This window comes from Andrena cerasifolii, chromosome 9 (genome assembly GCF_050908995.1).
Source record: "Andrena cerasifolii isolate SP2316 chromosome 9, iyAndCera1_principal, whole genome shotgun sequence".
NCBI classification, from domain to species: Eukaryota; Metazoa; Arthropoda; class Insecta; order Hymenoptera; family Andrenidae; genus Andrena; species Andrena cerasifolii.
In genome coordinates this window covers 9,999,442-10,025,512 of record NC_135126.1, presented here as the reverse complement: position 1 = coordinate 10,025,512, position 26,071 = coordinate 9,999,442, and the positions used below count along the sequence as shown (strand labels likewise).

At 46.2% G+C, this 26,071-nt stretch overlaps 2 protein-coding genes across 4 annotated transcripts in view; one reads left to right on the top strand and one right to left on the bottom strand.

The window, feature by feature from the left end:
- The first annotated feature begins 322 nt into the window (after positions 1–322).
- Positions 323–3,018, top strand: LOC143372976 (uncharacterized). 2 transcript variants are annotated; one of them, XM_076819692.1, is made up of 3 exons: positions 323–484; positions 826–1,493; positions 2,674–3,018. In XM_076819692.1, the coding sequence occupies exons 1-3, from the start codon at positions 454–456 to the stop codon at positions 2,905–2,907; spliced, it is 933 nt and encodes a 310-aa protein (XP_076675807.1). In that variant the 5' UTR covers positions 323–453; the 3' UTR covers positions 2,908–3,018. The 2 variants fall into 2 exon arrangements, with proteins under 2 accessions (XP_076675807.1, XP_076675808.1); XM_076819693.1 differs by having other exon boundaries at positions 358–488.
- The window catches only part of Fim (plastin-2 fimbrin), a 31,430-nt gene continuing 8,313 nt past the window's right edge, over positions 2,955–26,071 (bottom strand). The window contains exons 1-4 of one of the 2 annotated variants that reach the window (XM_076819684.1): positions 9,552–9,706; positions 7,871–8,301; positions 6,566–7,784; positions 2,955–6,097 (exon numbers count right to left, since the gene is read on the bottom strand). In XM_076819684.1, coding sequence (XP_076675799.1) covers positions 5,906–6,097; positions 6,566–7,784; positions 7,871–8,301; positions 9,552–9,626 — 1,917 coding nt within the window. In that variant the 5' untranslated portion in view covers positions 9,627–9,706 and the 3' untranslated portion in view covers positions 2,955–5,905. Of the gene's footprint in view, positions 6,098–6,565; positions 7,785–7,870; positions 8,302–9,551; positions 9,707–26,071 lie in introns of those variants that run through there. The other variant, XM_076819685.1, reaches the window with a different exon arrangement.

Here is a 26,071-nt window from a genome sequence, read left to right as displayed (position 1 = left end):
GTGTAGCAACGATCGGTACAGCAGAATGCATTTCACATCCCTTACCGGACCATTCTGGCCGCGATTAAGGCTTCATTGGAAGAACTAGGCCAAACAAGGGTGGCCGCGTCGACAGCGAATTTTCTCGTCAATAAGATAATTGAATCTTCATAAACATTCCGTCACGCTCCCACGGGATGTAGATGAGAAATGGAGCGCACAGTGCGTCGTAATTAAATCGTGCTAAAGCGGAGGGGGTTGCGATCGTTGGTCGTTGAAAATGACAGGCACAGTCGAACGGGATTCCGTTTCGCGGAGGCTGAAGATTTCGCGTTGCCCGCCAAGCCGTATAATTACGCCCCTCCGTGGCGGGGCGGCTTAATTAAATTACAAGGTCGGCGGAGTGCATCGGTGATATAAAAGGACCTTCGGCCGGAGGAGGAGTGTTAAACCAGTTGAGAGCAGCGCTGCGACATGCTCGCCTCATTAATTCCGTTCTTCTTAGGTCGGTAAGCCAATTTTCCATTTAAACGTGCTCACCGTCAATCTCTCTAATCGCGCCGGGAACTGCTCGCGCGGGCGATAGATCGTAATTACTCAGTTCCGTTCAAATCGTACAGACTCCTCCAATAACGATCGAATATTTAAGGCAGCGGCTGCCGATCGACGCAATGGACCACTCGAGAGCTAAACACAAATTACCCTACTACCGATGCTACATATAAAATATTCCCCTCGCGGTTCAGATCTTCGAATCTTAGTTAAGCACGCGGTGTCATGCTCCGCCGAAAGTCAGCGCGTCAGAGGGTGGGAATAAAAATCGAAATTCCTGCATGTTGCTTCCAGTGGCCCGGGTGGAGGTCGACGAGAGCATGTGGAAGCACGGGCCAGAGTACGTGTTCGACGTGAAGATGAACATCACCTCCACCCCTATGGACTACGAAGGCGCCCAGATATCCAACTACACCATGATGAACCTATTCTGCAGACCTAGGGGACCGGACGGGCTCAACTGTCGCTTGGCGAACTGCCGAAAGCAGAGCATGGACGTGACCAACGACAACGAGATCGAGATAACAGAGGCGGAGGCGAGGCATTTGTGCAGCGAGGACCCGTTCGAGATCAAGTTCAACGACCACGGTGTGGAGTACCTGGTGGTGGACGAGGGTGTGCACGTGGAGAACTTGAACGAGCTGAAGCTGCTGGTCGAGCGATTCAACATCGGCGCTGACTTGAACGGCGTGCCCGACGGAACGTTCGAGATCATGGAGAACACGACGATCGGCCAGTGCGTCGTCATTGTCGGAATCAATCATTTCCCATCGAAAGGGGGGATCAGCAAGGCGAAGAACTATCGATACGAGCTGGAGTCCCTGCCACATTTGAACAAAGTACCAGGCGAGGCTATAGTCATCCAGAAGTCCACCAACTTGAACAACTGCAGCTACTACGCACCCTTCTACTTCGGCTCCTACGGCGGCGTCGTTGTCGAGTCCGACCTCCACTCGTCTTTAGTAAGCGGTCCCTTCCTTACAAGTGTGATTCATGAACGGTGGTGGATGGGAAGAGTGTAAATACTCTGCCTAATTCAGGGCAAAAGATATTTTTTAAAAGAGTTTAACGGTCTATCGTTAAAGACTGTTCGACTGGAGATTTGGGGTTCTTGGCACTGGGATTCTTATGGGTTCATGCTATTGGAAGCTATGTAGTGTAAAGTGTTCTGGATACACTGATTGTTAGTTCTATGAAAGATTCAGTTTCTAATGTCCTCACAGCTTTAAGGGGTTATTCTACTTTGAACCGTCGAAAAATTAAGTTTTTTTTAAAGATATTTTTCTGAGTAAATGCAACATATAATCAAATAAATCTTGTTGGTATTTAATAAGCTACTCTTATATTATACACAAAAAATTTAAAAAGCATTTCTGCAATTTGTTTTAATTGTTTTTTTACAGTGTCAATATGGAACCTAATAAAGAGGTATGTTCACGGTGAAGGTGATTTTCCAGCTCAGGCTTATCCGAAGCAAAAAATTACAAAAGATTCTTAATCTGTATGAGTGTCGCTATAGCCCCTAGCTCAGTTAACAATTTTTGTCGAGAAATAACCGAGATTTTTCTTATGGAACGCCCGAGAATACATCCCTTTGGGTGTTTGGTAAAACTTTCTTTTCAAACCAGTGCCATTTTCTTATTTTTCAACAAAAATTGTTAATTGAGCTAGGAGCTATTGCGACACTCATATACATTAAGAATCTTTTAGAATTTTTTGTTTCGGATAAGTCTGAGCTGGGAAATCACCTTCGCCGTGAACATACCTCTTCATTAGGTTCCATATTGACACTGCAAAAAAAACAATTAAAACAAATTGCAAAAATTCTTTTTAATTTTTTTTTTGTATAATATATTGTGTAAGATTTATTTCATTATATGATGTATTTACTGAGAAAAAATCTTTAAAAATAGCTTAATTTTTCGGCCGATCAAAGTAGAATGACGCCTTAAGTGGACTTTGAACCACGAAACAGGATCAAGAGTACCCTAACACTTTACATTATCTTGTGTAACAGGTCGTTGAACTTGTTTCGAAAGAAACAACACTTGACTCAACACTTTACAGTAATTTAGAACAGAGAATTGCTTGGTACTGTAAAGAATAAAATTCTACAATGTGAAACCGTTGTGACTTTTACAGGAAAGTTCGTCCAGCCGCCTGTTCGTGTCTGACGTTCAGTTCGTGTCATCGATGACGAGGATCGGTACTCTGGGCTCAGATAAACTGAAGAATTTGCTCGCCATCTCGCAATACGTGAGCCTGAGCCTGCGCGACATTCGCGCTGCCAAGCGAGCATTAGCTGACATCAGCGCGGCAGCGGAGACCACCATCTTAGCAAACTCGGATGTAGACAGAATCTTCACGATGAAATGAGTGGCGCTTGGATTTCTTCTTTTTTTTTTAAACATCTATTACGAAACGAATGATCTGTCGGCAACTAAAGACGCAATAAAATTATAATAAAGAATTCGTTTGAGTAGAGTATACCATTGACACTGCAATAAAAAGCAAACCGAAAGCATTATTACAACGTCCATTACAAACAATCTCCATGCCCCTCCCTTGATGTCCACCGCAGAAGACGCGGACCGTTTCCCGTCAGGAACGCGCGACGAGCTTTATTAGATAAACTTTTTGTTTTTATTTAAATTACGGATACATTAAATTATATATCTACGGTGTGACCCACACACGCTCATGTACGCACAGGATGTCGTGTGTACGCGAACGCAGGCATTCATAATTCAGCGATCGCTGCACGCTCTTCTTTAAATCGACCGACGAACCGATTGGGAAAGGAGAATTCATAATCTCATAGTATAATCGCTCATCCCCAATTTTCACCACCTCGAATCGCCATTCTATTCTGGTGACTAAACCTTAACATCTAGGTGCGCAGATTGCAAACGGCCCTGGTGAAAAAAATTCGCGGCCCGATATGCACGCGGCAATTGCTCGTGGGATCGCGGAGACGCGTCTCAGTGTCCCGTGCTCGATCCCATCATCGATTCAGGACGCCCTGGGAATGTGCTCCCGCATCCCCAACGCAAGAAATGCAGCTTGGTACGAATAGTATTATCGCCATGTGGAATGGATAACGTAAAGCGGATAATTTTAGCGTAATTGACGGTAAGTGGAAAGATGGAAGGGGGTTAACGCTTAACGTGTCCCGGTTGACTGTGAAACGCGCAAGTCTTTTCTTCATGGGAATGCTCTAGCTGGTATCAGCGTGGATCGCACTCTTATCCAATTATCACCCACAGCTCACCCTCTACTTAGCCCTTACGGCTTAGTAATTTGCTAACGATTTAGTCTTAATTTAATTGAGACGCGATCGAACATGGTCGCGATAAGAATGCACTGAACTCCGTTTGGCAACGTGGTGTACTCTTTCCCCCTGGTGTACTCTTTCCTAGAGTAATCCAGCGGGATTGAGTACTCGAAACACTTCCAATACCTTCAATATTCAAGCCGAATAGACTATTCGAATAACCCTGGTACCCGGGACGTTTCAGTAACTCGAAACCAGTAATTTCGTCGACTTTCCAGACCTCAACAGTCCAGCTACTTTCGCGCCAATAACAAAGCGCTCAAACCGGTCAACGACTTCTTACAGGATTAGAATTTCGAGTACTAAAGCATCCCACGATCCTACGACCGATGTTACTCTGTTTTAATTTCTCTAATTCTCTGAATGATAACTACCAACATAGCGCGCACCAAAATCGTGTAACATATAGAATTCCCGCTAAAAATGAAAAACGCGTCGGTTCAGTCTCCACCTTCCCGTTTAAAATACACGGACGCCGTGGAAGCGCGTAGAATCGAAACGCCGTTTCACTCGCAGAAGGTACGGGAAAGTAATCTGTAACGAGTGCGCGTTACGGTGACATCGTTAAATATGTAAGTACCTTCCGTTCTTTATCGATCGTTAAATACACATTACGTAAACATCGTTCAATCACGATTGCGCTCTGATATTTATAATGGCACGGCTACAATGATCATTGTGCGTTCATTTCGCATCGTTCCTGGTTAGTTACAGCGTCGTTTCACGTGCTCTGCGTTTAAACGGCCACCAATACGACTGGTTCCGTTCCAATGAAGGCTGATAAACAAATCTATCGTAAAATATGATCCCCCCTTTTCCATCGCTATTCTCAATTCGCAATCCGGATTACAATCCTTTAAAACGCATACAAACATCCATTTAAAATGCACGAATTCAAGTACGATTTAAAATGCAACAATGGGAAAAATGTCCGTTTTGGAGCGACACGAATCGACCACCATGCAATGTTATTTTAAAAACAGAAGGTAACCGCTTTGAAGAACGTTTCGGCAGTTCCCCGTGGCAAAAGCCTCGCTGAAGCAATCGTTCCTTTCCGGGAGTAGTTAAATGTATATATTTATAAATTTCTAGCTAGTCGTTTAGCGTATTTTTAAATTGATTGATTAAGGGCACTGCCATTGTAAAGTTATGGCAGTGTTCCACACGCTTGCTGTATCAAATACGTGTATACATCTCAAGTGTATATATGATTCAAGAAATGTAAATATAGTATATATGTATATATATATATATATAATCGACAATCTGAAAGCCACGTATATCCGGTATACGCAAATTAGTTTCGTTCTATCGACGTCAATTAAGATCCTGGAACGACTCGAAAGAGATAGAACACTGACCGAGAATTTGATTAGTCTTAATACAATCTGGTACCATTCATCCATCCGGATACCACGATCCCTTCCATCGATCATTCCTCCATCCATCGTGCCATCGACAGTCAGTGGTTGTTAGAAAATCGCTATTTATACAAATCTATCGGCCACGCGATGGCCGCGGAGAGCTAGACAAGGATATGATTGCGGAAACTTTGGGAGCTGAGAGAATCCCCGTATCACGCGACACGATGCTCGCGCACGAATGACTGGATCCGCAAGAAGAGTGGCTTTCCCTCGCGACCGAAAGTGCTACCTCAGCTCACCCACCTGCCATCCGACTCGTCGTTTCAGCGATTTCCACTCGAAGCTCGCTAGCAATTAATTAAACCTTCCTGGGCCATGCAAGGCGCTCCAGGTCTCGACCCCGAAACTTGATCGAAGACTCTCTACTTGTACCGCGTAGCCACCCACCGCTCCGGCATCAGCCACCATCCGTTTCTTCTTGGGACGTACACCCTTCTTTACTGCTCTCTATCTCTGTAGTTTCTTATTTTGGGAAACAAGACTATCCTATAATCTAGGTATATACAATTATGACGCTCGTTAAAGAGACACGGTGTACGACGGCGGTAACCGCGGACTCAGTCGACAGTTCTGGCGCACAACGGTGACGGGGCGCGGTTGCGAGAACGGCGCGGCATTATTGCCCGTTCACGTTGTTCGGTTGCTTCACGGTGTCCATGTTCGGGACGTAGTCCATCGCCATCAGGCAGGCGAACACCGTCATCACCATCTTCGGGTTCACCTCGGTTATGTCCTCCGGGAGCGCGTACACGCGCGCCCCGCATTTCCGTGCCAAGGATATCGCGTACTTCGCGTTGTCCAGGTTCTCCTACGAACATCAAGCGCGCGGACATCGATTAGTAAAACGTAATCGGTCGCTCGGAAAGCGGAGAGCTTCCCTCGGTCCTCTAAGGGGTCTCTTCGTAGATCTACCGATTCGTTGTTACTTTGAGAATTTGTTCTGCAACTCGATAAGATCTTGAATTCTGTACAAATGACGCGCAGATTCTACGACTTTGAAACAATTACAGCCCCGGTGCAAAGTGCAACGCAAAGAATACAAGCGAACACCTTACTCCTCTCGTTCGATAGCGAAATCTCTCCGCGGAACAGCGTAATAAATCTCGAAAGCGCGACGTTTACGAGGCCGTAACTCGAAAAGCCTTGCCGCGCTATCGATCGAGCAACGCGCAAAGGGGAACAATGATCTCGCGGAACGACCTCACTCTCGACATGTTTGATATCAACGAATCGACCAGCTATTCAAACCGTGCTCTAAAACTGTCATCAATCTCACCTCCTCGGTGCCCCCGTCCTTCACCAGGTCGTAGTTGACCGAGCCTGGCTTAATAGCGTCGATCAGATCGATCACCACTTTCCCATTCGATATCGAGTTATCCTGGAAACCCTTGATACTGCTGCTTTTCCCCGCCCCCTGAAGCTTCGAGTTAACCCACTGCACGACCTCCTTCTCCACGAGGGTGCTGCCCTGCGTGCCCGCCAGCGACGTCAGGATCGACAGTGTGTACGATCTCATCAACTGCCAGATCAGCGCCAACGTCAGCGTGGCGTTCCCATCGTTCAGATCCTGGCCAGCTATACCGACCAGCGAGAAGTTCATCGTTTTACCAAGCTCGACCGCGTAATTGCAGTTCTCGAGCTTCTCCATGAACTTGCGGAGTTTGGTGAACTTTTTGTGCACCCTGTTCCAGTTCACCGTGCCCGACTTGATGATGTCGTAGAGCTGGAATATCACCAGGCCGTCCGCCAGGTCGGAGTAGAGCCAGTTTACGTGCGGGGAGACGCCCATCGAGTTCATCCAGTTTCGGTAGGTCTTCTCCTCCCTGGTCTCCTCCAGAGACTCCAGGCCCTCGATATTGCTCTCCGGCTTGTCCAGGCCCGGGTAGTTGTTGAACATGTTGGCTACGAAGGCGAGATTCAGCTTGTATATACCGTTCACCACGTCGCTAGGCGTGACGAAGCTGCGACATCCCAACTTGGCCGCCTGCTGGAGCATGATCTCTGCTCGAGATGTGTGGTTCGGCTCCATTAGAGCCTCCAGAGTGACACCAGATGTATTAGGCGCGATCTGCTTGATAAGGTACGTGTAGATCTCGGAGTCGGTGATGTCCGACTGGAAGTTATTGCAGCGCCTAGCGATTCCAGCGTTCTCCAGATGGTGGTTCACCCATCTCAGGAGTATCGACTCCGGGGACAGTTTCAGTAGGTCCTCGATGCGCTCGCCGTCTTGCAAGAGAGTAGCCAGTCCCGGGCAATTCTCCAGAGTGATTTGATTGAACAGCCCGATCCTTATGATCTGCCACAGCAGGCCGAGGACCAGGTGGGGCGAACCCTTCGTTAGATCGTGCGCGTCGATGTTCACTATGTTGCAGCCGATTGCTTGGGCCGAGGACAAGGCTAGGGTCAGGTTCTCGTGCTTCTTGTACAGGGTCATGTTCTTCTTGTTGATCGTTCTTTCGTCGATGGTGTCCGGGCAGGAGTGATTGATGATTTTACTGGAACAAGATGGAGATTGTTAATTATCACGCGGCAGAGGGAATGGGTGGGCTAAAAGTACTGAGAATAGAGGCGTTCTACGTACCACAGAAGAATCCCGTCCTTCACCTTCTCGTACAGCGTCTTCCCTTCCGCGTCGATGGGCAACAGGTGCTTGAGATCGGGATCATGGGACAGATTGGTGTTGATCCAGTCGCTGAAGGCGAGCTGCTCCTCCAGCCTGACCGAGTGCGTGGTCCCCTCGCTGGACGCCTCCGAAATTCCACCCAAGGTCTCGAGGTTCTCCTTCTTCGACACCACCTGCTTGAACGTGGAGCCCAGTTCGTTGGCCTTCAGCTCCTTGCACAGCTTCTCGAACTCCTCGAAGGACAACCGCCCCTTGTGCTCCGACCTCTGCTTGTCGTCGTACTCCTCGATCATCTGCCGCACCTTGTAACCGGGCATCTTGAACCCGCAGATGTCCAGGGCGCTGCGCAGCTCTGTGAGGTTGATGAACCCGTCCCCATTTTCATCGATCTGGAGAAATAGAAGCGCTCTTCAGACTGGGGTCTCTCCATCGGGAGGGGGAGGACCAAGGATGTAGTTTACTGTTCCAGGAATTTCGGTGGCCAGGGATTCTTTGACGCCCGAGCATGCCGCAGGGTTCAGGATCTAGGATCTTCGGTTCTATGTCCCGTGGTCTCTTCAGGTGTTTGAGGATTTGATTCTCAGGAGCTTGGTTTTGCAGTGGTACGGAAGAACTTGATTCGACTGCTTCGGGATCTTCTTTGGATATTATTATTCAGGATTTCTATCCCATATTCAGGATTCATTGTTTCAGGACTAAGGAGCTTCGCTAGTGCGGGGTTAATCAAGTAGGTTTCCTCAGGATATAGGATCATCGAGTGTGCCAGGTCCTCAGCCTTCCAAGTTTAAAGAACAGCACAACGACCTCGTGATTCAATTGCCACTCTTTCGTTCACACACATTCACCCACCACACACACCTGCAATTCTCAAGTTTCGCAATTCTAAATTCTTTAAACAATAAATTCCCTAGCCGATAACAAACAAGCGCATGCAATTCCAAGATAAGTGTTCTCGGAAATTACCGGACCACGTTATCCGGCGCACAGTTCTCGATTGCTGGTGTATCTCGCACGTGCGAACAAGGGGGACTTTTATCGCGAACGGCAGGTGCCTATGTGTAGAAGAGTGGCGAGCCAGATTTCAAGAACACAGCCAGCACAATTTCCACGGAGAACAATAGCGTCCGGGAACAGTCATATACGGGACTTCTCGGAAAATTGCATCGGGGTTAATCGACAGTTCCTTATGCACGTTTCACCGTGGAACCGTGTCGCGCCCGACTAATTAGCACCTTGTTCCCGCCGGTGAACCGTTCTCGCTCCGCGCAATTACCATCGTCCCCCATTTTTATCCACGCGAAACTGTTTACTCTCCCCACCCAGGCGCTTGGCGCGATTAAACAGAGATCTCTAATCTCTGCCGAAGCGACGCCTCGAATTCGAAGGGCACGATCGGCGGGCATGACTCACTTGCTCCAATGCCCAAATCGCGGTCGCGCGAATCCTTCCGCGAATTACCACTATCGATCAACGGAAACACGCCACCGTGAACGGCTCCTACGTGGCTGAGAGAAATCGGTGCTCGCGGTGCCATTCACGCCCAGCGATTAATCGATGCCGCGAGTCAAGTGGCTTACGTAAAAGGCGCGACCGACTGTTGGACCCGCGGAGGGGCACGGGCGAAATTCGCGGTACTTACTAATCGGAAAAAATACGAGAAATCCTTCAAGTACTCCTCGATAACGTCCCACTTCTTCATTTCGCGGATCTCCATGGCGAGAGACGGTGCACCTCTGCTTTCCGAGAGAGAGAAACGATCAGATCGCGGGGATATGCGGCGCAGTACTGAGCCTGCAGCAGACGCGTACCCTTATCAACGTGTTATCGGATGTTCGATAAAGAGGGAATAGGGGAGAAACGATTGAAGATGCTTTATCGATAGTGGGTGATATAATGCTGCGGATAATCCTGAATCATCGCTGGTTCGGCAAATATTCAAATCAGGGCTGGCAGGTGAAATGAGATTCGGGCAACGACTGATAACGTTGCTGCTGCAAAAGTAACTGGATATTCGGATATTGTAATTACCTGTATGGACTTCTGGGTTTGATTGAAATGTTATTCCCGGTGTCTGCAGATTAACGATTGAAATGTATACTGATATTCATGCGGGATTAATAATCTTGTTACGTGGAGGAGGATGATAACAGGAAGGGGTGCGATCGATGACTAGCCTTATCGAGATACCGCCCATTAATTCCGACTTATATGATTCGATGAATTTCTGCTTTTAATTAAAACATTACTCGCCATGTTTGCATATTAACGGTCGACGTGCAAGCTATTTGATATGTACATTGACATTCACGCAGGATTAACATCGATGCACGAGGATGGGAATAATAATGGAAAGGGGTGCGATCGAAATACAGGCCAGTAATAATGAAACCCTCTGTCGCCGTGAAACAATCAAATTTCGCGATACTGTTGACTGGCGGAAGGAGGCGAGCAGAAGATTACCGCGACGCCGCCTCTTTATTGCACGCAGTGCACGCTGTTCGCGAGCATCGAGATTAATCGGGCCAGTGAATTTACCGTGCAGCAAAACAGTTTCACTCGCCCGGCGACAAAGTTGATTAAAAAGGCAATTCCGAGCTTGCGCGAGGATCTCGTTGATAAATAAAAGGATGCTGCGCTGCAGGCTTACGGTTATTGCTTTTGGAGTGTTGAAAAAGTGGTTGTTGGACGGGTTAAGTATAAGGCGGTGATTTGTGGTGGATTGAAACGAACGGGGCGCTAAGCAGCGAGCGTGCTAGATGAAACGATACGAGGCCACGCCGTGATGACTTAATCTCGCGTTGTTGCACTCGAAATACCGAGAAGTCGAGACGGAGCTCGCTGACCCAGCAAATCCAGCGCTTCGATCCTGGGTGATTTATCACCGGGTCAACGTAAACGCACCTTTCCACCCGCCATTACGACACGCCAGGTATCGATAACAGCCTCGTTTCTCCAGTCTGCACTCGATCCAACTCCGTCATTAAATTTATCATATTGGCCCGCGATAGCCCGGTTCATAAACGGTTTTATCGCTCGATAAAAATAGAGGTTCTGAGGGGTCAGGTCTGGGTTAATCGGTGCACATAAAAGAGGTGGTTCTCGAGGTATTGAAGCTTGCAAATTTTGTTAATATAGTACGAAAAAATTAACGTACTGTATTAATGCAAAAGATAGAAAATTTTGTGATGCATTCGAGATATTGTATACTTGAGCATATATAGCAATTAAAACAAATCAAATTTCCTAAATAATTTAAAGTCAGGTAAGTTTAATCTCTCTCCTGGAAACTTTGATTTTTGGCACTTACAGTGTTTTCTGCAAGAACTCTTCAATTTCCTTCACTAGTAACGACGGTGATGATAAATGAGTACAGAAACGACTGGTAAGTAAAAACGGAGTTCGGTAAGACTTAAAACTAGGGATTGCAAACCGGTAAATCGGTTTGAAGCTTTTTTCACTGATAACGTAGTAGATATCGACGGAATTATGCGCTACATATTTTTACCGGCAATTCGCCAAATTTTTACCGGTAATTCGATAAATTACGTATTTCTCGCGGTCTACCGGTAAATATTGAGAAACACATAATTTACCGGTAAATATCGAGAAATACATAATTTACCGGTAAATATTGAGAAATACATAATTTACCGGTAAATATCGAGAAATACATAATTTACCGGTAAATATCGAGAAATACATAATTTACCGGTAAATATCGAGAAATACGTAATTTATCAAATTCCCGGTAAAAATTTTGCGAATTACCGGTAAAAATTGTATGTATAGCAATGTAGCGCATATATACAGCGCATAATTCCGTCGATATCTACTACTTTATCAGTGAAAAAAAACTTCAAACCAATTTACCGATTTGCAATCCCAACTTAAAACAGAAGTTCCTAAAACCCTTCAAGCATTAAATCCAAGTCAAACAGAATAACAACTTCCACGAGCACCTTGTCGCCGAACTAACTCTAAAAACAAACTCTAAATGCTCCTGTCAGAAGCAGCTACCCTTAACTCAGATCTTAATTTGATAGTACGATAAGGAGCCACCCCTAAGAAAACGCGATCTACTCGGCGAACCCGAACTCCCGACTCGTTGCCTCGACACTGCGTTTAAGGACGGGAAAAGCAGCGAGTGCTTGCTCCAGTGAAGGGAATCGAACGGAGAACAATATATTACGTACACTCTCGGTTACATAACTAAAGTTATAGATTTACTCAAGCCTGAAGCGTTGCGCGGGTTAGCGGCCAAGTGTTGTTGGTTTTTCGCTTTCTAGAATACTGCGGACTGCATCGCTGGCCCGAGGATTACATGCGCATCGCCGGGGAAACGGACATTTGCATACCGAGCGCGTGGACGGCGGCTGGAATCCGGAAAAGCAGACGCCGCGGAAACAACGGAGCCAATTGCGCGGGCAACGCTCGGGCGTTCCGCGTCTTTCCTTCTCTCCGGCGCGATAGAACCGGTAAGACCTACCCCGAAACTGACACCGCGCCCCCAGCTACCAGAAAGGGACACTGGGATTCAATTCCGCAATTTAATCTCAGTTGGAGAACAGCGAAAACCATCGACTCTGGCGACCCCCTTGGGCGCTTCATTCCGAGACCTCGAAAGTCCGTTTAGAAATATGTGATTCCGTTGGGCGGAATTGTGTCTCACTGTGCAGAGACGCGGTTCCACGAGGCTCGGCGGTAACAGGCGGAGAAAAAAGCTTGGAAACACGGTGCTCCGTGATAACTTTCTCGAGTTTTTCGTAGCTAAAGTACACCGTGATCTCATACACCTGGAATTACGGAGGCACGGTGTGGCAGCCACGAAACGGGCGAGCGCAACCTTTCCCGAGATCAAAATCTCGGCTTATGCTACGGTCGCCGGAGTGCACTTAGAATCTGACTGGGGGGAAAGAATGAAATACGCCCTGGAATGGAAGCTGACTGCTCTGGGGTCTCGCGGAGTAGTTTGATACATTCTGTGGTCCGGAGGATTCCAATTCATTGCATTAATCGGGGTAAAGTGTTCGAGAAGGTAGGTACTCGAGATGAAACGCGCCCACGTGAGTCAGACTGCCTCAGATAGTCCAAAAAGTGCAAATCCACGATGAGAAAACCACATATATCGCATTTCACTTTAATCTCGGGAAACAATTATTTAATTATATCTTAATTATTTGTTTCGCGATATATTTTCAAAAATCTCATCTCTCGCGACTATTTTCATTATTTACATTTAGTTGTCGCTGAGATATGTCTGATGATAGTCTCGTGTAAAATCTCAGCATCGATTCGCACCTTAAGATTCAACATCATCGTCTCCATTGAAAAGGATAAATCAATCACCAGAAGAAGTTCCTTGAAATCATTTGTCAATGATCCCCAACGTTCCGCACCCATTCTAAATTCAAGCATTCGACTTCGACCAGCCTCCTCCCCGTTCGCGACCGCCCCGTAGTTCAAAGTGCCCGGCGATATTGCGAGGGGGCTCGCGGTAAAAGTTCGAGGGGGTATTAAATATCGCTGGGAGGCTTCGGCACGTTCTCGGAGGAGGAATTGCAACGGGTTACTGGACACCCTATAGAGGCGGGAGCCCCGCTGGGGTCAGACTTCTCTCTCGTTCCCTTTTATCCTGAGAACTGGTTTCACCAGCGTCGCATTGCGCTCTGTCCCCACCCCATTCTCGGCACCCAAGTGTTCCCGCGTGCGCGCGGACGCGCGCTCTCCTCCGTTGGCGATCACGATTGGATTACTGGACGAAAAAGGAGCCGCTGCCGTTAATAGGCAATCCGGGCTAGGCCGCGAGGAGCTCGCGACTCCGCGTGAAACCAGCGACGATATTGGCCTTAATGCGGCCTAATAACCGCCGTCATTTCTTAATCTACCGCAACGGCCGGCCGTCGTGACTGGCGGCGGAATCGAATGGCCGCGAATCTCGCCCCGAATTTCCTGCCGCGGGTACTTCAGCCCGCGATCAAGCCGCGCAGATATCTTCGCGATGATCGATCAAGCGAAGGGTGCCTTCAACGGGCGCGGCAAGATTCTGCGGACGATAATGCTCGAGGGAAAGCAGAGATCACGGGGAATAAGTGCCGATAAAAGGTGTTCGCGACACGTGTTCCAGATTCCCATCGTTGAGTCACCTGGTTTCCTTGGTTCCAAGGTAGCGACCGAGGTGACTACGTCGAGATCCCACCTACGTCAGACACGTGCGGCTACGCGGGCTTCGAGACCGATTCGATAGGTTTTTGTTGGAATGTGTACAACGATGGACTGTTCCTGGAGTTGGAGTGTCGGGGACTTTGGGGACCCGGTGACTTGTGAGTTTTCCTTTCTTTCGCTACAGGAGACCCAAAAGAGGGGAAGAAAACGGTCTTCTCGACCCCTGCGCTTCTCAGTCCGAGAAAACCCTCCAAACGGTTAACTTGTATCGCGCTAAAGACTATTCTTTCTATTACTTTTAGTTTAAGTTTTACACAGTTCTTATTATTATTATACTGATGATCGACTGTGTAACTTTTATTTTCTTAAATAAATAAACATTATATTCTAACAGTTTTATTACGTAAAATCGTGCGTTAATCACGTTGGAGTTGACGACGGAGAAATGATTGCGGAAAGAATGCTGCCCCGCATTGGCATGTAGTCGGGTTTGCAAAGAGAAGAGCGAAACGCCGAGCTTTCTGCTGTAGAATTAGGTGTGTATAGATTAAGGCTCTGTAAGAGGATATACGTGTACGCCATTCGACGAGGCGCGCCTACTAATTGCGGAACACGATCGTGGAAACGATCGTGGGAGATTAATCATCGGTAAAACCATTAACTTCGATTCACGTTGGAGTTCTAGTGTTTTGAAGACGTCGGGGGAACGTGTGTGCGTCTCGCTGTTACGGGGCGGCTTATCGGCGGGCGGGCTGAAGATAAAATGCAATTAGACTTAGTTAGAATGCGGCTGAAGGTTACTTGTCGGCAGTCATTAATATGGAAAGAATAACTACAACGGGACAGGGAAGGTTCTTTAATCTGTTCCACGTACTGTTGAATAGAATCGCTGAGTTTGGCGAGGCGTGGAGTTTAGAGCCAGAAGCCTTTACAGAGCCTAACGCAGAGGCATCCAAAGACGAATAAGAAAACTGACCTACTTTCAGCTAGCCCCTCGACATTGACCCTCCTACATACATCTCCTTAGCAATCATGTCCCAGGGACTGACCTTCGACCACCCACGCTCTTCATCCTCGCCAGCCGATACTTCATTCGCTTCTGCCTATCAACAGTATCGTCGCAGAAGCAACAGTGGAATACCAGATTCGTTGTGCACCGTGGTTACGCATAGCACCCCGCAAAGAAATACGCTGGGCCGGCCTTCTCTATAAAGAAGCCTGGGCGCAAGAATATTTGGGGAAAATAAAATAAACAAATAAACGTTAACACCTTTAAATACATGACTTTTTATTGCCATATCATTAATAATATTAGATTATTATATTAGAAATTATGTTCTAATTTCTTTGCTTCTTAATTTTAATCAAATTTAAAATATCGTTCTCTTTTTTTCTTTTTTTATTTCCTCTTTTCCTCATTTTACATTTTCAGGGCAAGGAATAAAGAAATTGAAGCGACAGGGTGCAAAGTGGACGGTTCCCGTGGGCGCCCTCCCTCGAATCTGGAGCTACACCCCAAGGGATCCCATTTTGGATATCAGTATTTGGTAATAGGCTGACATATCGTTTGATACACCTCCAGATTAGTCGCGACACCTCTGCAAGACAAGCGCGACTGGAAACGTACTTAGTAATCAATCGAGAAAGGCACTTTAAATGGTCAATCGGGCGAACAAACACGACGCCTCGTGACCGAGCGATTCTGACGTAAAACCAGCGCAAACCAGCTGACAAGTATTGCACGCACACAGCGTAATGTCAATTTTCGTAACGATCTCCCCCACCTCGGATGATGCCACTTTTCCACCCAGGAGGCGAATCACTTTATATGCAACAGGCAGGCGTGATGCATCGTCACGATGGAATAAATTACGACTGTGCTTTACACGGAACGATGGTACAGCCTCGCGTGGTGGGTACTGGGTTCACTTTGACCCATCTTCTGCAATCAGGCTACTTACGCGAAAAGGTAAGGGGTTTACTTCGTAACGAGATCAAGAGCCACTATAGAAATATACATATTGCGAGATGCGCGTGAATGAAATTATGTCACGGGTCAAAGTAGACCCGCGAGGGTTAGTAGGCGCCACCAGACGCGGGGAGCGCAAAAAGTTCGCTAGCCGAATGGAAGTTGCTCCAAGCCGATCGCTGGCAACTGAAGGATATGCACGCGTTGTGGAGCCTGGTCAGTGGTCGATAGTTCCTTTACCCTAATTCCACTGGAACTGCAAATCACACGGTGCACCTAGGCATTACCATGAAGCCAAGCTAATCCACCGAAGGCGCTTGTGCAACCAGCGTTTGCGCAACCGACGGTTTCGTATCTTTTTCCCCTGGCTATTAAGCGCACCCTGGAATTCTAACGTAACGGAATGGCCAGGAAATCTGTCGATTACGAACTTCTCTCTCGTCGAAGTGAATCGTTGAAGGTTTAATGCCGCTTTCGCCCATTCGCGACGAAAACTCACTGTTAACAGTGTTAACTGTTTTTTTTTTTTTTTTTATAAAGAAAACAAGATACTATGAATGTGAATATGGCATCACTGTAGAAGATTTCCAATATAGGATAGACCGGAGGCGATAGTAACAAGGGGGTGACTGCAACACGTTAAATATCTCAAAACATATGATAGGTATTAACACAAATTTTGGGTATATAATGAAGAATGACATTTCGAATACACACATCCATATCCTAGCAGTATAGATACACAATAGACATGCATAGTGAAGAAAATAACTTTTCCTTACTGATTTAAAATTGTAATATAAATACTCTCCTTGCAAGTACGTGTTTTCTCTATTTTTTAATATTTAATCTGGCCATTTTTAAAGTGATACTGATCGTCACTTATCACTTTTAAGTGTCTCGTTAATAAAAATTTATAATTTAAGTTGAAAAACCTGGTCGGGGGCGATTGTAACAACGGCAGTCGGGATCGGTTGTGCCGCAACAGAATAGTGACAAAGAAAATTAATAATATTGTCTTGTTTGCATGGAATCCTATAACACAGCACAAGCAAAGCAAATAAAAAACGGGTGCAATGTACCGAATGTAAGGATTGATCACACGAAGAATGCACCAGCCAAAACGTTTTCTATTTCTGCCACAATGGCGACACCGCATAATTTTTTTCATTCATCATTACAATTAAAATCGATAAATATTTTAATTTCGTAAAGTTAAATTTGTGCTACTACCTGACCCGGGGTCAGGGACGATTGTAACACTTTCCCCGCTTCTCATTTTTTATCAATAACCGGAATATTACTTGACAAACAGCGAAACTGTTGTGGCTCAAATAATGTCAGATAAGTAAGTAACATTTCCGTAAAAAAAACTGTTGTTGCAACTCTAACAGTTTTTTGCGTAATCGTATTCCAAAGTCAAAGTGTTACTACCGCCCCCGGTCCACCCTGCTCCCCATTTCCCAGATATTCTATTTCAATTTCGCGCATGCATAGGTGTCCATACTAGGCGATCGAAAATCCTCTGCGAAAGCTGCGCTCTGTTTGAAAGAGGGTTAGAGGGGATTACTAAAAACAATGCTGCGATTCCCAGGGCTGGGAGGGCCGCTGCAACGTGCAATTTTTCATGCAATTCCGACGGTTTCTCGATACGGACGGATAACTTCGCCCACTCTTTATCAATGCCCCAGCATTCAGGGGATCGATCGTTTCTTCGCTACTATCGCCAGACAACCCCCCACATCGATCCTCTTCCTCCTCCCATTTACCTCTGCCTGGCTCGCAATGCACGCGCGCCGCTCTATTCGCGCGTGATTTGATTTACAGCGCGAGCGAAAGTGAGACCGAACGCGACCAAGGTTAACGACACGGATCAATTACCGGCGTAATTAATTGCCGCGGCTAGAATCGCGGATGCCCGCGACGAAAGGGAAAGCAAGCGCCCGACGATTTCCTCGGCTGGCCGCCCCACGGCGTTGCAGCGTTTACGTCAGGCGAGGTAATCGAGTCCATCCTGGTCGTCGGACAGTCCCGTTTTGGTTACGAAGTTGGGACGTAATAAATACTATTCGAAAGTAGAACACCTTGGGTGCCGTAGCCGCGACTGTTCTCGCGCAGCAGAACTAGTTTCTGCGTGGACAGAAAATGGGGCAGAAGATTGCGAGGCTCGTGGCGAGCTGCGAGCTTCAATCCTAGCTGACACGGACACATTCTTTGGTACGCTGGATGGTGTCTGGATATATACACGTAGCAACCGATGTCGGCTAATTTCAAAGTTGCCGGGAGGAGGCTTCCCGTTCTGTGCCGAATCTCTTCTAATATCTCCGACAATAAGGGGACGCCGATATTCGGTGAACTCCAATTTCTGGAGTGGACAGACGAAGCTGGAAAGATCCTTCAAATGTTATACTCGGGATAATGGAAACTGGCCCTTCGTCACCACTGCCATTCTATTCTTCTTCGTGAATTACACTTGACACGACTCCAATTTTTAGCTAACAACAAAGAGGACAGGAGAGCCGTCTACGAGAACGAAATTCTGGAATCTCGTGGAAAAGAGGGCTAAGGTGGAGCCAAAGAGGAGGTATAATAAGAGCGTCACTCGAGAAGGCCAGACATAAACTAGGGGAATCATTAGACAATCAATTTAAATGTCCATTAGGCAATGATCGGCAAAGCACGGTAAACTTCGGCAATAATCAGCAAATTTCGGTAAGGTACATTTAGTCGATTTGAATATCCCGCTCGAATAGACAATCAATTTAAATGCCAGGGTCAAGTAAGGACTTCAAAGGTTCCGCCCGGAGTGACGCCTCTTATTGTATCTCCTCTTTGGTGAAGCATTGCAAATTCTAACTTCCTCGAAACTCTGTTATAATGCTCCGAGTGAACGCCTCCTCCTACCTGCATCGATAAAGCACACCCTGACCTATGAACACTGAGCCATACCAAACAATATCCATCACGATCAGTCATCCCTAGGATTATATACAATTCCAGCAGCAATGACTCAATCGACCAACAGTCATCCGCATCAACGCCACTGATTATGCACGCCGAGATCCTCCGCTCGCGTCATCAGAGATTTCACGATTAGGAATTCAATTTCCATTCATATTTATCGTGGAACTGTACTATATTCCAAACATCTTGATATATAAAGCAGAGCCTCGAAAGCAGACCGCAAAATGTGCCTCAGCTTATTATGCCTGGCTAATCCAGATAAACGTGACTATTTTCACAAAAAACAACCCTAAAAATATATATTTTTTTAAAAAATCAGAATTTAAATTCCGGGCGAAGCCGAGTTCTGAAGCTAGTCACTAGCTACGCATTTAAGGAATTTTAGAGATACCAGTGTTCCTAATTTCCCTCGGAAGCCCGCCGCGGTTAAAACGCCGAAGGAGATCGGTGAGTCAAGCCCGCATTCTTCCCAGTGCGATCACCTCCGATTTTATTTCATTGCCGGGCGCGCGAAGGGCCGCCATATGCGGTGCACGCGTCCAAACACGAGCGCGTTCATTCACAGCACAGAAACCCGCCCCTCGACGATTTCATTTCACCTCCGTCCAGATTCTGTTCCCACCTATTCGAGACGGGGTCCCGCTTGTCTCGCTCCGCGAGGCGCTTAATTGCGCCGCGTTTTGCGCAACCCGTGCGGCGCGCGATGACATCGGCCGGAACGGTCCCCGCGGCAAGTCAAGAGCCGTTTCGCGAGCCCGTGTCGCCGGTAATTTAACACTGTGCCGATGCAAGGGGAGGCCCCCCTGCGACTTGCGACACCGCGCCGGTTTTGCCGGCGAAACCGACGGAACTGGAAGCGTCCGGGACGAAAGAGAAACCTCGGCGAATAGAGGCGCGACTAGAGGGGACAGGGAAGAGCTTCGATCGGTCGTGCAACAGTGACATTCGCACCTCGACAGCCTGGTTCGTTTGGTATGGAGTCGACATTATTATTCGACACGGAGGGTCGCTGGTGCGGGAAGAATACAGGCGCTGGATTCTTCGGGAATGTAATTTACTCCGAGCATTGTGTAGTACGTAGCAATTACAGTTACCGCAGCTCGTCTCTTGCAACGAGAAGTGAGAACGAGAAAGCTCTGCACTGGTTCTTTGTGTGTTAATTAATTGGTAAAATGGCGATAGCGAATCTGCGCAATTGGATCGCGCGTGGGGGGCTCGCGGAGTAATTGATTTCCTCGGAAAGCTGGTCGATTATGGAGACTCGGGAGGCGGAAGTGGCAGCAGTTGAATCATCGCGTAAGTCCCCGCAAGGGGTCAAGGAGGTGTCGGGGGAGGATCAGAGATCGGCGCACGCCACGCCGAGCTTCTGGGCGATCGTGGAAATTCAAATAAATGAGTCAGAGCGCACTAAGATCGAGTGCTCCGATGACGCGTGAATCATGGTCGCATGCGCTGGCTCGGAGGATCCGAGATAAATCCCGTTGTCACTCATTTCCATAATTAATGTCTATTTTTACCGCTATCAATCCCAACTTCCCGGCCAGTCAGGCCGAAGACCGTACGTTTGATAGTGTATTGCGTCGGGGAAAAGTTGGAATTTGCGATAAAAAAAAAACAACCTTGGAACGAGTCTATACTGCGAATCCTTTTAGCTTTTAAATTGGACTTCGCTGTGAACACTGCGAAGAATTAAGCGTAATCGCCGATAAAGAATGGACACTGGAATTATCAGTACAAATTCGTCGTTTAACAGTGATAAAAGAATTACGAGAGTTAAGATCGACGATAAGTAGAAGCACGTAGATTATCGCGTAGAAATAGCGATCAGAAAGTTGCCACGAGTCCCACAATTTAAACAAGTTTCTCCATGGATCTCGTTTCCTGTGGTCACCCACGATTCTGGTTCTGCGTGTCCACGCTTCGTTTTCCTGATTCAGAGACCGCAATAGGAAAGGCAATTCCGAAGGATGAGGAAATGTTAAGTGCCTGAAAAGTCTACATATGCACACCTGAACACCGTGTTTCGGAACCCCCTGTTTACCCAGCTGACAAGATCTCCACTTTCTTAATGAAAGGCATACGCTATCGTCGTTTTATCTGTGCCGATGAAACAGAATATTGCCATTTACGAAAGTGAGCGTGACGAGGTGCATTATTAGCCTGTATAAGCTACGAAACATGGGCGAGGACAGATTTTGAGATTTAGCAGCCTTAGGAACAAGCGTCTGCGGCCTATCCGTGAAATACCATCCAATATTTAATGCAGAATAGTTGAGACATTTTTAAAATTATTACTAATTTGCTAGATGAGAAAAAAAGTGAATTGGCTTTAAAATTGTCTCAAGCCTCTGTGTTTAAAGATCACCCTGGCGAAATAGCCAAAATTAAAAGAGGGTCCTTTCTATTAAATTATTTAACTTAGGATCCAGTAAATCTCCACTAAAACTAATTATCAAATTTAATATTTTAATATAGGAAACCCCCCAAATTTTCCCCCTAGGAGGCAGCCTACTCAGTCTACACCGCAAATCCGCGCCGAAGGAATTAAAATCGCGGCAAGTTGCGGTTGCTTCCCGTTCCGACATCGGCAGCCCCGATAATTATCACGAGGAAATGGTAAAATCGCCGGATGACGTGCATGGCCTGGGCCCCAGACCAAGGAAATTCCCAGGATATTGGCTGCCTTCCACTTGGTCGGTCTTTGCTTCCTCGAGCACGAAGCAGCCAGGGATCCAGAGCCAGTTTTTGCCCCATTGTTCCTGCGATTCGCGTTATTAATTAGGCCTGAAGCTCGGCCGGCGAGGAATTTACATCGAGAAACCGTACGAGGACTGGATGGATTAACGGTTTCGTGGACATTCCTGGCGGGAGCATATTTTTCAGCGGATGGTATTTTCGTGCCGACACGACGGCAGCCTCCTTTCGCGGAATAGGAAAGAGGTTGCAGGAGATTCGCAGGTGAGCAGACTTCTAGGAGTAACTGCAGGAGAATCAGACACGTAGGTAGTACTTAGGCGACGTATGTAGAAAAGGAAGACTTCGATTCTACCCTCGAAATGAATGTAACGAGAAAATTGCATTGCTATTAAATCTACCCATGAATCAACGACTTATCTCTGCAGAATCAACGAGAATATAATAAAAAACGTTTTTTTTTTTAAACAAGCTTTTATTAAAATGTACTAAAATTCTTTTAAGGTAGTCGTTTAGACCGGTATGAAAATTATTTTTTCCCCTTTTAATACAATTTAATAAAAGCTTGCTTTTAGTCTTCGAGAATTTTAATCTTTATTATCTGCATCAAATTATATAAAGTTTGTTTTAAAAAATTACTATAAAATGTTTTATGCTTTTTAGTGAAAAATATTGTATTGTCATCGAAACTCCGTAAGGTGAATCTCCCAATTTCTGCTCATTTCCCCATTTCTCATCATTTCGTATTTTTCTTATTATTATATGCGTCACGTTTGTACTGCAGTTGCAACAAAATAATTCTAAATTATTTAAAGATTTACGCGAGTGTTGCACGAACTTGGGTCAATACATACATCGCTATTTTTCATGAGCAGAAATACGGACATTCAGAGCATTATATATTTAATTACAAATTACTAATAGTTAAACATCTTGAAATATCTTTCTTAAATAGTTTTTGAATTGGTTGATTTGTTATTAAAGAATTAATCAATTACTCTGCAAATTTCGATGACAAACAAATTTTTTACACCTTCTTTATGACGAGTTACCTCTTGAATCAGCAGAAATTGGGACATTCACCTTGTGTGTGCAAAGTTTCAGATCGATCGGATATGTGGAAACGGGTGGAAATCCCGAAATTAGCTTGCGAGATTTCACCCTACAAACTAACGAACTCACAAGTGAAGCTAAATAAAAGCTTGTAATAAAAAGAATTCCAAGTACGACTCCCAAGCTTCCCACAGTCCACGTCGAGCGGTCTACAAGCACGAGTGACGAGCGATTACGATAACAGGTCGAAGAGTGGTCCTGCAGATGCTTAGAAAGTACGACTGCTAAACGTCTCGAGTACCAGATTTTCCAATCCATTAGTAGCGAGCTAAGTGGCGCGACTCGATGGCGAATGGAGTCATTAACGCGGCTTAATTGTGATTGCCGATCGGGGATCGCGAAACACGGTACAGGAACGCTTCTATAATCGACCTTCGAGCGTCGCGTTTCGATTGGCAAAGCTCCCTGGCGAAACACGAGACCGCGATTGACGGATTGTGCTAACCGAGCGTCACGCGACACTACCGTTCGAGTGGATCGGTAACTCGACCAAACCTCGTTAAACCGAGGGCCAGAGCCCTGTAAGAAGATATATCCGCCCTGACTCATCAGTTCCCAGACACCTTATTTATCCACAAGGCATATCACGGGACAGTCGCGGCCAACTGCCTCGATAGGCTTATCAAGCGGAACCAAATCCTCGCGGACGAGTGGCCGAATCAAAGCGGACCCAAGCTTATCAGTTGAGCGCCGCCAGTGACAGTGGAAAAAAATTCCATATTTCAATTTTGGAATGGAGCAGTTCACACTTGTCCCTGAAAAAAGTACGGAGACCAGAAAAATTAAAAAAATTGAAAAATTGAAAAATTGAAAAATTGAAAAATTGAAAAATTGAAAAATTGAAAAATTGAAAAATTGAAAAATTGAAAAATTGAAAAATTGAAAAATTGAAAAATTAAATTTTTTTTATTATTTCGTATTTCATTGATCCGAGTAAGCAAGAGATCAGTGGCTCCCAAACTGTGGGTCGCGAAGGGTTTTCTGAGGCCTCGCCACGCTTATTTTTAGTTGACGACTTTTAGCATTTATTTATTTTAGGAGGAAAGAATTTACCTTATACATAGCTGGTTATTTGAATATTATAAAAGGAGACCGCGACTCAGATAAAGTTGGGAAACACTGCATGTAGATTCGATCTTTTCGATTTTTCACATAGACCACTTTCGCAATCAGACACGCGCGAGCCCGCCTTTATCGTACCGAGGAGTTGATTCGAGGCATTTGGAAAAGGGAGCTGTTAAACGTGTTCCACGATGCTCTCTGGCTTACTTTCACTGAAAGCAAAGCTTGTTGCAGAAGAGAGAAGCGGGCTTTCGCTGGAAACTCCCATTTTATTGGCTTCCAATGCTGAGGCTTAAGTGGCCTTTTGCTGGGGCTCTCCACTCAATATCGGAGAGATCAATGTCTTTTGTGCTTTACATTAGTACCGGTGGTTTCTTCTGAGTGTGATGCAGAGGCTGCTAGTACTTTGAAAGTGTTAATGTATTGATTCCCTTTTGCTGGAATATTGTACTTGCACAGTGAAATTTTTTAGAGAAGCTTGTAAGGTTGGTAGTCTCTGTTGCTTTCGAGGGTCCTTATGACCAGCACAGGATACGAATAGTCGCACATCCGCCCCAATATACAGGATGTACAGGGTGTTCCTGCCTGAGAGCACTCGTTTAGGGATGAACTCGGTGCTTTGAAGCTGCTCAAAAAAATTACAGGGGATAATACCCTATTCTAAGCTATGAGTTACTGTCGTTTGTATCTAATCAAGAATTTCAATAATTCTTGTACCTAATCCTGTGCCTAATGCTGGTGTTCTCCTAATGTTCACTGACGCTGAAACGCCCTGTACACGTTTCCTGTAGACGTTAGCATTTGGTATTCCAGAGAGGCACCCTGCAAAACGATGTTCCCAGTATTCGACCGGCACAGTGGATGGGAGTTCGCGTCAGAGATCCATCTTACTCATTGTCAGAAAAATCGATGCAGTTCGCGTAAACCCTGAACGCATGCGAGAACGAGGGAAACGATATCAGTGAACTTTTTTGTTCCATTACTAAACCTCTGCGTTCCGAATACACATAAGCGTCTGAAACACCAAATTTATTAACTCCACTTTCTGAAAATTCCCCCATTTCAGAACGCAGGTGTACAATTAGTTTTCAACTTCGCCCATTTGTCTACTGTTCAGTCCACGAAGTTGATCAATTTGACTTCCAAAACTCCCATATCTCTGACGCGCCAAACTTCAAATTAAAAATGGCAACTACACGCATCTATTCCAAGGTTCCACACTCAACAAGCGCATCGCTGAGCAAAAGTACCTGCAGCGAGCAAGTTCCAGCGCAAAGGATGAATCTGTTTTTTAATTCCTGCCCGACGAGCATAAATCCGTGATTTATTCAGCGTTCGTCGGTAAATCGAGTCGGTCCAAGTAAACTCGACCGTGGCACCGTTCGCTCCCTGGAAGGAAGTCTGTTTCGTCGCGTCTTATCTCCACACTTGGACGTCTGCAGGCCCGCCGCGGAAGGATTAATTATAAATACAGAGCGTAATAAGGAGCTAAGCGTGGGAACCGAAGCGGCAAAGGACGCGCGTGCACACACCGCGGGCGAACACGCGTGCGTGTGCACCGAGCGTATTTATGTGAGAAACGAGCCTGGAGAACGCATTTTCTGATCGCCTGGGAGGAGAATTAGTAACACGCGGCGGCCTTTATATCCTGCCAAGCTGGATTGACTTATGGTCGATGGTGGAATAAGTGAGAAGAGAAAAAGTCCAATAAACGTGTTGTCAAACGATCTGCAGGTGTGATCCTCTCTTGTAGCTGTTATCGCACTCTAATTCAATTCAGAGAACTAATCAGAGAAATCGCAGAGCAAGGGAGAGGGGAGTAGCTTAGATAAAATCTGATCGGGATTTCAATTAGAAGCCAAGAATGTTGCCTCGACTCAAACCTGTGAACCGCAAGGCCCCGGTGTTCTTATCACTCGCGAACGCACCAGTTGTTCCAACCAAACGATTCGGTACGCTAAACAAAAGCCTGCGAAGGTTAGAAAAACATGAGATTGCTTCAGCTAACGCGAACATCAATATCAGCAATAGAAACCATCCGAAGTTCGTCGTTACTTATACTTAGCCTTATCTACGAAGGAAGTTTGCACCGATCAGACCCCTCTATTGTACAGCTTATTAATCATTATCAACAGGGAGGAGTAATCGAATCGCCGAGCCTCGATACACACATTCCACGCGGCAAGAATTTAACC